Source organism: Erythrolamprus reginae, chromosome Z, assembly GCF_031021105.1.
Source record: "Erythrolamprus reginae isolate rEryReg1 chromosome Z, rEryReg1.hap1, whole genome shotgun sequence".
Classification (NCBI taxonomy): Eukaryota; Metazoa; Chordata; class Lepidosauria; order Squamata; family Dipsadidae; genus Erythrolamprus; species Erythrolamprus reginae.
In genome coordinates, this window is record NC_091963.1 from 150,495,103 (window position 1) to 150,508,250 (window position 13,148).

Below are 13,148 nucleotides of genomic sequence, written 5' to 3' on the forward strand. Positions count from 1 at the left end.
TCCTATTGTCTTCTTTTGTTACTTTTTATCCTTACTTATCTAATGTTTTATTTGTACAAATTACCACCCTATAATTGTTTGATAAATAAATAAATAAATAAATAAATAAATAAATAAATAAATAAATAAATAAATAAATAAATAAATATCTGCTGGCACATGAACTGTTTCCCTAGCTCAGCTCCAATGTGCATGTGTGTGCTGGCCAGCTGATTTTTGGCTCACACAGAGGCTCTGGAGGGCATTTTTGGCTTCCAGGAGGCTCCAGGAGGATGGGGGAAGGCATTTTACCCTTCCTGGGCTCCAGGGAAGCCTTTGGAGCCTGGGGAGGGCAAAACATGAGCCTACTGGGCCCACCAGAAGTTGGGAAACAGGCCTTTTCCAGCCTCCAGAGGGCCCCTGGGGGGTAGGGGGAGGGGTTTTTTTGACCTCCAAAGGCATTGAATTATGGGTGTGGGCACTCTGCATGCATGATAGCGTGCACACGTGCTCTTTTGGCACCTGAGGAAAAATAGGTTCACCATCAATGGGATAGACAATAGAATAAGACACCTTCAAGAAGATCTAAGTATTGCCCACAAGATCATATGCTGCAACGTCCTGCCTGTCGGCGACTACTTCAGCTTCAACCACAACAACACAAGAGCACACAACAGATTTAAACTTAATATTAACCGCTCCAAACTTGACTGTAAAAAATATGACTTCAGTAACCGAATTGTCGAAGCGTGGAACTCATTACCGGACTCCATAGTGTCATACCCAAACCCCCAACACTTTACCCTTAGATTATCTACGGTTGACCTATCCAGATTCCTAAGAGGTCAGTAAGGGGCGAGTACAAGTGAACTAGAGTGCCTTCCGTCTCCTGTCCTATTGCTCTCCTATATCTCCTATTCCTTTCTTCTCTTCCTATATCTCTTCTTCTGTTCTTTCATTGATATGTTCTATTACTATATCTTCTTTTCTATTCTTTCTTAGATATATTTTACTATGAGAATAGAATAGAATAGAGAATAGAATAGAATAGGGAATAGAATAGAATAGAACAACAGAGTTGGAAGGGACCTTGGAGGTCTTCTAGAATCTAGCCCAACCCCCCTACTTAGGCAGGAAACCCTACACCGCTTCAGACTGATAGTTATCCAACATCTTCTTTAAAAACTTTCCGCAAATCCGCGCCTCCAAAAGACCAGAAATACGAAAGAACTGTAGAAAGTATCCTTTATTTTGTTTTAGGGTGCCGAAGGGGTGGGTTGGGGGTGAGGGGGAAGCGGGCCCGATCCTTGGCGCCAGGGACTTGGAGGGGGGGATGATGGCTTGGACGGGAAGCCCATTTCTCGTCATGCTGAGGGGCGCTGAGGACTCGGAGAACGCTTTCCCGCAAATTATTGCGAAGACCATGAAGTTTCTTCTTATTAATTATTATTATTATTATTATTACTAGTATTATTATTGCTTTTCAGTGGTGGTGGGGGGTCGAGGGGAAGGGGGAAAGGCGAGGGAGGGGGGAGAGGCGGGGCTAAGGGAGCCCAGGTCCCGCCTCCCCCCAGCCGCGCTTGGTCATCATCGCACCTTGGAAATCCTTGCGCCGCGGAAATTGCGCGTTTTCGGGGGGAAAGGTTTTTTATTTTTTGCAAACGCGCAATAAATCCTCCGTTCTGTGGAGGAATAGATTTTTAAAATGCAATCTGTGGGCGCAGCGGCATCCAAATAATTCCCAGCCGGATTGTCCAAGTGGATGGAAGGTCCTTCCTTTACGCATTACGCTTCTAAAGAAAGTGCTTAAAAAATTTCGAAGCAAAGGGTGTGCGTGTGTTTTTCAAACCGGGTCCCTTTAAGACCTTGTAGACTTCAACTCCCAGAATTCCCCAACTGACCTGGTGGAATTCTGGGAGATGAAGTCCGCAAGGTCTTAAAGAAGCCGAAGTTGGGACACTTGGCCCCAATCTATTCTTTGCAAAAAAAAAATCCTAATTATTTCAGGGGGGGGGGTTGTCTTTTTTGGAGACCATCCCTTTAAAACAATCCTTTCTCAGAACCCATGAGCAGATCTGGACCTCCCCTTTAGGGGGATACGTCTCTCCATTTGATCACCCCCCAATTTTTTGGGGGGGGGCTTTCTGAATCCCCCACAGACTAGCAGAATAGAATAACCGAGTTGCAAGGGCCCCCCCTGAGGTCTTCTAGTCCAACCCTTTGCAAACTCCATATGGACTTTTTTCTCCTAACCTCCCTTGAAGACACCCCAAAATCTGGTTGCACCACTCTTCAAAATTGAGGTTCGAAAGGAAAATCTGGTGCGTCTTCCCGCCCCCCAAAAAAGGGCAGTTCTCCAACCTTATTTATTTCTTGATTGACTCAGGAGTTTTTTGACCTTTTAAAAGGTGTTTCTGTTGGACTACAAGGCCTATCTTTCCCAGCCAGGCTGAAAATAATGGGTTAGGTTGCTTAACCGTCTTGCATATTTTTTTTTTAATCCTGATGTTGGTAAAAATGTTCTTTTTTCTCTTTTTTTGCTTTTTGCCACAGGTTTGTGAGGTAGCTTGGGTTGGGGGAGGCGGTTGGGGTGAGTGACCAGCCGCTTTGGAGTGTCCGATGTTATGTGGTCTCCACTCTACGTCCACTATGACACCCAGTGGGGGTTGAGGTCCTTTTGCCCCTTCCACGACCGGCCTTAGGCTATTCCCTCTGTGGGGGTCATTGGCTGGTTTCCGAGGCTGGTGGTTGGTTTTGGACGTCTCGCAACCTAGCTAAGGAACATCATCAGCCCCCTGATCGTCAGGGAACATCATCTAGCAACGATGACGTCACCTGGTTGGGTCAGGAAACGCCTGGCACCAAGTATCCCACAGTTCTCCTCCTCCTCCTCGCTTCAAATTCCTTCTAACACTGATGATGTCCCCTAGTTGGGTCATGAAAGGTCTTCAAGAAAGCCACCTAGCTCAGAGAGCATCAGACCCCACAGTTGTTTTCCTCCTCCTCCTCTTCCTCCTTTTCTCCACCTCTTCTCCATCCCCTCCTCCTCTTCCTCTCCTCCTCTTCCTCTTCCTTCAACACCTCTTCCTCCTCTCCTCCTCCTACTTCTCTCCTCTTTTCCTCCTCTTCCTCCCCTCCCCCCCTCTTCCTTCTCCACCTCTTCTTCATCCTCCCCTCTTCAAATCCCTCCTAGCACTGATGACATTGTCTAGTCGGGTCACAAAACTGCAGCAGAAAATTCAAGACTTTCCTCCCTTTGGGACAGAACCTGGAACTCCAACGCCGTCTTTAAGTAGAGGACCCTCTCCCCTTCGTTACTTTTGACCCTTTTGGAAACGGACCCCCGAGCGAGGACCTGTGAGGATCCCGTGGGAAGGTCAAGAGGTCAAGAGAGAAAAAAGGAGGGGGGGTGCTGAATGGGTTTCCCGTGTGTGCCAGAAGCCTTGACCGGGCTTGGGGGGGGGGGGTGAGGCAGAGCCCTTGAACGGCTCAGTAGAAGGGCCGGGGAAGATGGATAGTGTAGTGGGGAGCCAGGTTTTGCTTCAGAGAACCGGAGGGGGTCTTTTGGGCTGGGAACGGGCCGCCTCCAGGGGCAAGTAAAGATGGATTGCATTAAATCCCCACAAGGCAAGAAGTTAGAAAGCCCTCTGAGCAGGGTTGCCCACCCCTCTCAGCTGCCCCTCCCCGGGATTGAGGGACCCCGCACCACAGAAGCCCCTGCCCGCCATTGCAATCTCCCAGCCACACACCCTCTCCTTCATTTATTTCCTGCAAAGAAAGGAATAAGGTGACTTGAATGGCTTCCGAGAGACGGACGGAGGAGGTGGGGCTAGGTAGGTGAAGAAGACCCTGAAGGAGAGACACCCCCTCCCCATTTCCCCACGCCCCCAACCGAAAAAAACCTCAATTCGACTCCCAAATGAGCCACCAGCTCAAGCGCCGGGACGGAGAGTGCTGCCACTCAGTGGCCAAAATAAGGTACTGCACTTTCTCCCAGGGGTGGGTCTCGCCTTTAAGGAAACGGTGGGCGGGGGGGATGTTGCTGCCTCCACTCCATTGGATGGTCGTCCAATTTGGGGAGGGGACGGACACAGACTCTCCAGCAGGCGGGAAAAATAAAGGTGGCTTCGGTTTTGGCTGTCGGAAGGGGGAGGGGGGGGTCGAATGCATCCCCTCTTAATTTTGAGTTCCCTTGGGGATGGATTGTGAGCGAGGTCCTTTTGATTGGCACGTCGTCAAATTTGCAGAGAGTGGAGTTTCTTCCGCGGAAGGGGGAGGGGAAAAAATCCCCCCTTCCTCTGCTCCCCCCCGTTAGAAAACAGCAGGCGGAGAACAGAGCGGGGGCGGATCAGCGGGGGTGGGTGGGTTTCCTCCCCCCCGAGAACTAGGATCCCCCAGCTCCCTGAGCTGATGGTGTGTGTGTGTATTTGTGTGTGAAAAAGCAAAACCCCTCCCTGTTTTTTTCCGCTGCTGCTGTCCAATCCGGGCTCCCCCAAGTTCATCCGAACGGTTCTTTAGATCATTTTTTTTGGGGGGGGGGGCAGCTGCTTTCAGCGCGAGCCGGGTTTCAAAAAGAAAGAAGGAAGGATTTTAAAAAAAGAAATAGAAGATTTTCTCTCTCTCTCGTGGGCGAGAGATAAAAAATGAAAGATAAAAAATGAAAGAAGAGAGAAGGAGAGAGAAAGAAAGAATATCTCTCGCTCTCTAGGTTTCCTGTTCTCCGTATTTTTTTTCTAGGCTTTCTCGTGTTTCGGAAGTCACGCCGAGGCTGGGCGTTGTGGGTGGGGGTAAGCACCATAAGCCCCCTCCCCGTTTGCGCGTGGAAGACTGTAGGATCGCCTCTTGGCTTGCGATAGGAAAGGACGCACCCTGCCAGGCGCCAGGAATCCTAGATCCTTTATGTTGGAAAGGAGGTGTCAGCCAGACGGGGGGGTGTGTCTCTCTCCCAGAGAGCCGGGGCCCCATCTTAGCCCCCACTGCGTGGGATAAGAGACGGCCCGTTCCGCGGGGCACCTGTAAGCGGGCTACGCCTCTCCTTGCCCCCCAAAAGAGAAAACACCCCCCCTACACACACACACACAGAGTCAGCAGATCTCCTGAGCGGATCAGGTGAGGGGAGCCACCCTGAGAACCGGGTGGAGGTCTGTTTTTTCTCCCCGCCCATCCGGGGGGTCGGTTGAGAGGGGGGCTGGTGAGGGGAGGATAAGGGGGGTGGGGGTGGAGGAGGAGAGGCAGCGCCCCCTCCCCACCCGATCCTCGGGACTACGTGGCTGCAGCGGCGGGGGCTTCCTTCCGGGTGGGGGCCCCATCGGCCTCCTCCGCTTTCTTCTGCTCGAAGAGGTTGTGGAGGGAAGGCTCGCGGTACAAAGCCACTGCGGAGAGAGAATAGAAGAAGAAGGGGGAGGGAGGGAGGGAGGAAGGAAGGGAGAGGGAGACAGACAGAGAGAAAAAGAGAGGCACAGAGAGAGGGGGGAAAGGAGGGAGGGAGGGAGGAAGATGGAAGAAGGAAGGAAGGGAGAGGGAGACAGACAGAGACAGAGAAAGAGAAGAGGCACAGAGAGAGAGAGAGAGAAGGAGGGAGGAAGGAAGGGAGAGGGAGGGAGACAGACAGAAAGAAAGAGACACAGGTGCAGAGAGGGAGGGAGGGAGGAAGATGGAAGAAAGAAGAAAGGAAGGAGGGAAGGAAAGAAAGAAAGAGGGAGGGTAGGAGAATGGGAGGGAGGAAAGGAAAGAAGGAAGGAAGGAAATAGGGAGGGAGGAAGGGAAGGAAGATAGGAAGGAGGAAAGACAGGAACGGAGGAAAGGAACGGAGGAATAAATGAAGAAACGGAAGAAGGAGTGGGAGGGAGTGGGGGAGAGAGAGAGACAGAGAGAAAAAGAGAGAGACACACACACAGAGGCCGGGAGGGAAGAAGGAAGGAGGAAAGGAAAAGAGGAAGGAAACAGAGAAGAAGGATGGAAAGGAGCGGGAGGGAGGAAGATAGGAAGGAAAGAAAGAGGCAACAACTAGCAGCCGTTGAAGACAAGCCTACTTATATTCCTTTCATCAAAAGCTCCAGCTGTCCCACCCATCTCCCCCCTCTCACCCGGTCCAGCACGCGGGTGGCTTTGCCCAGCTGCAACCCAACAAGGGCCCCTCGCCTACCTTCCAGCAGTTTGGGAACGAAGTGGGCAGAGGCCTTGGTCTTCTTGACTCGGTTTCCCTTCATCACTTGCCCTTCTCGGTTGATGCCCAGGTACCAGGAACGCCCCGATTCCCGTTGTCGGTAGAGGGTGGAGGAGTAGGTGACGTAGTAGTTCTCAATGACGCATTCCTTGAAACGGCACTCGGCGGTGAAATGAGCCTGAGAGGGGGACAGTGGAGGGGGGGGAGGTTATGCCCCACAGAAAGAGAAATACCCCCCCTGCCACCTCCCCTATTGCCCACCAATCAGGAGAAGGGGGTCAAAGGGAGAATTCGTTTGGACAAATTCCCTTGTTAAGAGAGAGATGGAGGGAATTGGCCCTTTTACGACTGGTGAACTTCATCTCCCAGTATTCCCGAGGCTCAAAGAGATTGACAGTGATGAAGAGGGAGGGGTCAGGGTCAGAACAACAGCCAGGGCCTGCTGCACATTCCTGGGATGAGAGAATCGGCACTTCCTGTGAGGAATGATTTTTGCACTTCCTGTGCTGAGTGACTCGGGAGAAAAGGAAGACCCTCTTCTGGATGCCAGGGTCCGTAGGGCATCCAGGAGGCAGGAGTGGTTGGCTAAGAGGAGATTGACCCATTTACATGATAATGATCACCGTATCTCTGAGATTTTGGCCAACTGATAAGACTTTGTAAGATTTGCTTCTCCCTTTGAAGAGACTCTTAATAGACCCCTTTACAAGATTGAAACTTTTGTAAATATTTGATTAGTTAGACAATTGGTGTGCCTCTGATTATTGGGGAACACTGCCTTCCAACTCAACGTTTGTAGATCTGGTTGTTTGGGCAGCAAGGGGTGCCAGAAAAGAACGACCAAAGGAAGAAGATGGGGTTCAAACTCTTCTTTGGGGGGGAGGGGGTCCCTCTAAAACTCCTCTGACTAGTTTGCCAATCTTTTTTTTAAAAAAAAAACGGATTGATTTATGGATCGTCCTCGATTAACAACCATGCAAAGTTACAATGACACAGGGGGAAAGTGACCTCTGAACAGGTTTCACAACTTAAGGACTGTGGTGGCATTCCCATGATCAAAATTGAAGACCCTCGGCAACCGACTGAGATTTAAGACCGTCGCAAAGCATCCTGGAGGTCACCCGATGACCCTTTCACGACCTTCCGATTGGCAAAGTCCACGGGGGAAAATCTAGAGTCACTTAAATGACCATGTGAGGGACTTAAACAACTGTTTGTGATTCCATTAACAACAGTGGTTGAGAAAGGCGGTAAAACACAATTCAACTTAAAAAACATCTCGTTCAAGGGATGTAAATTTTGGGCCTCCATAATTCAAGGAGTATTAAATTAAATGTATATGCAGCCAGTCTCACTAACAAGCCACCCACTTCCACCCCAGTTTTGTTTCGAGGCTGACCCTAATTTTTTTAAAAAAAAAATTAACAATTTTTTAAGGGCAGTATTATTATTATTTTTTTAAAAAGGCACGCCATCTTAAAAAGGATTGAGAGGCGGAATTTATTTTTTATTCTTCTTAGGGTTTTTTTTTTACAACAGGATTAAAGGCAAAAAAACCATGTCGCTACTCTGCTAATCCCTCTTTAAATTCCTCCATTTCGTTCGGTCTTAAAACGAGATTTTCGCTCGCCCGGATTTAGGCCAAGCAGGAGAGGGGGGGAAATGGCATAGCAGGGAACAGCCACCAGGTGGCGATGCTGGTCCCTCCCTAACCCAGCATCCCTGAAAGAAATTCAACCCCGCAGATAATCCGGCTGGATTTATTATTATTTTATTCTGATTATTTTGGCCTTCCCAGAAGGGAAAGGATGGAAGGGAGCCAACGAGCCATAGCATTAATCAGAGCAAAATGTCCCAGCACAAAACATCCCTTTTTCTCTCCTCCTTCCCCCTCTTCTCTGCTGTTTTAGGGGGTAAAAAGGAGGAATGCAGGAATTTGGGGAGAATGCAGAACGTCTATCCGTCCGTCCATCTCCCCCACCCCCGGGCCAAATTTCTCTCCGATCGACAGTCATGGATACTTAAGGAGCAAATAGTAGAAGGACTAGTTATGGGCCTCCCAAGACATGCCCATATTTCGTCATCACTCCACGGACTGCATTGGCTGCTGATTGGTTTCCGGACACAATTCAAAGTGTTGGTTATGACCTACAAAGCCCTACATGGCATCGGACCAGACTACCTCCGGGACCGCCTTCTGCCGTATGAATCCCAGCGACCGGTGAGGTCCCACAGAGTTGGTCTCCTTAGGGTCCCATCGACCAAACAATGTTGGCTGGTGGGACCTAGGGGAAGAGCCTTCTCTGTGGCAGCCCCAGCCCTCTGGAATCAGCTTCCCCTGGAGATTCGCACTGCCCCCACCCTCCTTGCCTTCCACAAGAGTTTAAAAACACAATTTTGCCGCCAGGCCTGTGGACATTAGACTTTCCCCTGTCCAGCAAATGTTGTTAGTGTGATTGTTGAATGAATGAAAATGGATGTTTTTAAAGTTAGAATTTTAAGAACTTTTTAGTATATTAATTGGATAAACTGTACTGCTGTGTTTCGCTTTATGTTGTGAGCTGCCTGAAGTCCACGGAGAGGGACAGCACAAGTCCAATTAATATATAAAAAATAGAAACAAATAAATAAATAAATAGCATAGATTAAAGATGAATAATATGAGAAGCATTACATACAAGTCCAATTAATAAATACAAGGCAAATAAATAAATTAATAAATTAATAAATTAATAATTATAAATACTTTAAAACATTCTATAAATGAGTGGTTCTCAACCTGGAGGTCGGGACCCCTTTGGGGGCTGAACCACCCTTTCACACGGATCACCTAAGACCATGAGAAAAGACAAATTTCCCCTGGTGTTAGGAACGAAAGCTTCTTCTCTGGTGCATATATTTACATATTTTTACAAATCTGACCAATCAGGCATTTACAGTGGTGGTGGTGGTGGTAGGTTCCTGCCAATCAGCTTAAAGCTCTGTTGGGAGAATTAGCGCTAGACTTATGGTTGAGGGTCACCACAACCTGAGGAACTGTACTAAGGGGTTGCGGCATTAGAAAGGATGAGAACCACTGCTATAAATGAAGTTTTGATCCTTAATGGGGCATTTAGTTATGATTTATTGTATTTATTTAATTGGATTTGTATGCCGCTCCTCTACGAAGACGCTATTATTTTATATTAAAATAACAGGGGATAAGAAAAACACAGGATGATTAAAACAGTTAAGAAAACGTAAGCAATATGCAGAAGCAAAAAACCCTGAAAAAATAGCCAAAATCTCTCTTGTGCTCCCAAGATTTTGGCTATTTTCACTGTTTTTTGCTTCTGCACATGTGCAGAAACAACAATACCAGCGAAACTGGCCAAAATCTTGTGAGATTTGGCTTCCTGTTCATGTGCAGAAGTCAAACTTTACACAGAGCATGTGTGTGCACATGTCAGGAGCGCGCTCATCTGCGCCAGCCACCAAGGACCATCCAGGTAGCGCGGTAAGGGGCTGCCCAATATTGCCCACTTCCCATGCCCAAATCTTCTCTCTCTTTTTTAAAAATAGTTTATTTATTGAATTGATAAAAAAAGGGGAGGGGAAAAAAGAATCCAAACCGCACATACGAACTGAATAAACAATCTCTCATTGCTAACCCACACTCAGTAAAAGACCTTGGAATACTAATATCGAATGACCTAAGTGCCAAAGCCCACTGCAACAATATCGCCAAAGAAGCTTCTAGAGTTGTTAACCTGATCCTACGCAGCTTCTTCTCTGGCAATCTCACACTACTCACAAGAGCCTACAAAACTTTTGCCAGACCCATCCTAGACTACTGCTCATCTGTGTGGAACCCATACCACATCTCAGACATCAACACCCTTGAAAATGTCCAAAGATATTTCACCAGAAGAGCCCTTCACTCCTCCACTCGAAAATAGACTAACAATCCTGGGCCTAGAAAGCCTAGAACTATGGCACCTAAAACACAATTTGAGTATTGCCCACAAGATCATATGCCACAACGTCCTACCGGTCAATGACTACTTCAGCTTCAACCGCAACAACACAAGAGCACGCAACAGATTCAAACTTAATACGAACCGCTCCAAACTTGACTGTAAAAAATATGATTTCAACAATCGAGTTATCGAAGCGTGGAACTCATTGCCGGACTCAATTGTGTCAACCCCTAACCCCCAACACTTCTCCCTTAGACTGATCTCTCCAGGTTCCTAAGAGGCCAGTAAGGGGCGTACATAAGTGCACTGGTGTGCCTTTCGTCCCCTGTCCAATTGCCTTTCCTTTCTCTCACCTATCATATATATTCTCTCCCTTTCATATATCCTCTCCTCTAAGTTCACTTTCACCCTTATATATATTACCCCATGTCTATTTTTCTTCCTATGTATTTGTACATTGGACAAATGAATAAATAAATAATAAATAAATAAGTATAAACAGGAAGAGAAAAAAGGTAAGGGGAAAGAATACAAATTCAAGGGGTTTAGGAAAATGATAGCATTATACATAGTAATACATTAAAAAATTTGTATCGATAATATATTTCTCAAACTATGTAAGTAAAAGATATCCTTATTGTTACCATTTATATCTTATATTATATTTGCAATTCATACATTTAATTTCCAATTTCTAATACGTATATATATATATTGGTTAGTAAAAGGTGATTTAGTAAAAGGTGATTTATGAGAGAAGAATAGTTAAAAAGATTTGAAGTTTATTTAAATAGATGGTATAGTTTGGAGTTTAGAAAATATTGAGGGGGGTAAATCTGTGTGTGACACAGACGTTTTTAGGTGGTACGACATGGTGTAGAAGGATAATAAGGGGTGGCTCAGCAGGTAGAGTGCTGTACTGCAGGCCACTGAAGCTGACTGTAGATCTGAAGGTCAGCGGTTCAAATCTCATCACCGGCTCCAGGTTGACTCAGCCTTCCATCCTTCCGAGGTGGGTCAAATGAGGACCCGGATTGTGGGGGCAATAGACTAGCTCTGTTAAGAAAGTGCTATTGCTAACATGTTGTAAGCCGCCCTGAGTCTAAGGAGAAGGGCGGCATAAAAATCGCATAAATAAATAAATAAATAATATAATAAATGTATTCTTGTGTGTAAAAAGAAAAAGTGTGAGGATTGATAAAGAAATTAGTAAGTATTTGTATTGATATGCTATATGGTGTATAAGAGCTTCTGTTTGGTTTAACGGCGAATAAAGAGAGATATGATATAAAATCTTTTTCAAATTGAATTTCCATTTAGTTGGTTTTGGAATTATTTTGTAGGTTTTGTTTTGTTTCAGTTTAGAACCTTCAAAGATGAGACAGGCTTATTACTTTCATGATATAAAAAATTGATAATTTTTTTTTTGCTGTGACCCATTTGTACCAATTATCACATATTTTATAGTATTCTGAGTCTCTTTTGTTTTGGATTTCCATGGCTATTTTGGACATCTCCGTGCACTGCATAATTTTAGTAATGACTACCAGTACTGATGGGGTTTTTTTCTTGTTTCTTTCACAAATCAAATTCCGGAGCTGCATTTGTCAACCTGGACCACTACTGGGTTGCTACCTAGTATGTGCCACACTGCGTACCGGTAGTAAAAATGGAGCTCCATGTGCAGCTCCAGCTGGTGGGTGTGTCTGTCCAAATGAGGTTTGACTTCTGTGCATGCACATAAAGCAAAATCTTATGAGATGATGCGCGCATGCGAGAGAAATTTTGGTGATTTTGCAAAAAAAAAATTCACCCAAATCTCGCGCAGCTGCACGTCGTCTCATGGGATTTTCTTTGCTGCACATGTGCAGGAGTCAAATCTCATACATGCGCATGTATGTGCAGTATGCATGTGCACCAGTCACTTGAAGCTGCGCTGCGCATAGTACCAATAGCAGCGGTAAATAGGAGCCCCTGCCTGAGCTGGACCACTTGAAGATGAGTGGACTTCAACACCTGGCAGGAATTCCAGGAGTTAAAAGTCCCACCTGGATCAGGAAAGACTTAATGAACTCAATCTGTATAGTCTGGAGGACAGAAAGGAAAGTGGGGACATGATCGAAACATTTAAATATGTTAAAGGGTTCAATAAGGTTCAGGAGGGAAGTGTTTTTAATAGGAAAGTGAACACAAGAACAAGGGGACACAATCTGAAGTTAGTTGGGGGAAAGATCAAAGGCAACATGAGAAAATATTATTTTACTGAAAGAGTAGTAGATCCTTGGAACAAACTTCCAGCAGACGTGGTTGGTAAATCCACAGTAACTGAATTTAAACATGCCTGGGATAAACATATATCCATCCTAAGATAAAATGCAGGAAATATTATAAGGGCAGACTAGATGGACCATGAGGTCTTTTTCTGCCGTCAGTCTTCTATGTTTCTATGTTGTAGTGAAGATCTGAGGTTGATTAACCCTTACTTCAGATGCTTTCAGAGAAGAAGGGAACAAAGAAATATTAGAAGGTGAGGAACTGGTTAATCAATTACCTCACATCCGGGTTGTGAACGGAAGAAAAGCTGAGTTCTTCAACCTTGCTTTCTCAAGATGGGCGCGCCCAAGATCAGCTCCAAACGTAAGCTATGCATTGAGTGATATATTTGCTTGTTTTTATGACTCCTGGCTAACACTGATTAGCTTATACATTTTAGAATGACTTGTGGAATGTGTTTTTACGACTTTCAAGATACTTCACTTTCACGCTAAAGCTAGAGATGAGAAAAGAAGGCATTGCACACAAAGATGATAATTGAGTGGAAGAAGAAGAAAGAGGAATAAAGATGAGCCGGAGTGGCGCAGCAGGTAGAGTGCTGTACTGCAGGCCACTGAAGCTGACTTGTAGATCTGAAGGTCAGCGGTTCAAATCTCATCACCGGCTCCAGGTTGACTCAGCCTTCCATCCTTCCGAGGTGGGTCAAATGAGGACCCAGATTGTGGGGGCAATAGCCTAGCTCTCTTTAAAAGTGCTATTGCTAACATGTT

The 13,148-nt window shown here is 46.2% G+C and overlaps 1 protein-coding gene across 1 annotated transcript in view; it reads right to left on the minus strand.

The window, feature by feature from the left end:
* Positions 1-5,241: 5,241 nt before the first annotated feature.
* The window catches only part of FGF11 (fibroblast growth factor 11), a 40,445-nt gene continuing 32,538 nt past the window's right edge, over positions 5,242-13,148 (minus strand). The window contains exons 4-5 of the mRNA XM_070728731.1: positions 6,125-6,323; positions 5,242-5,351 (exon numbers count right to left, since the gene is read on the minus strand). Of these exons, the coding sequence (XP_070584832.1) occupies positions 5,242-5,351; positions 6,125-6,323 (309 nt within the window). The remainder of the gene's footprint in view (positions 5,352-6,124; positions 6,324-13,148) is intronic.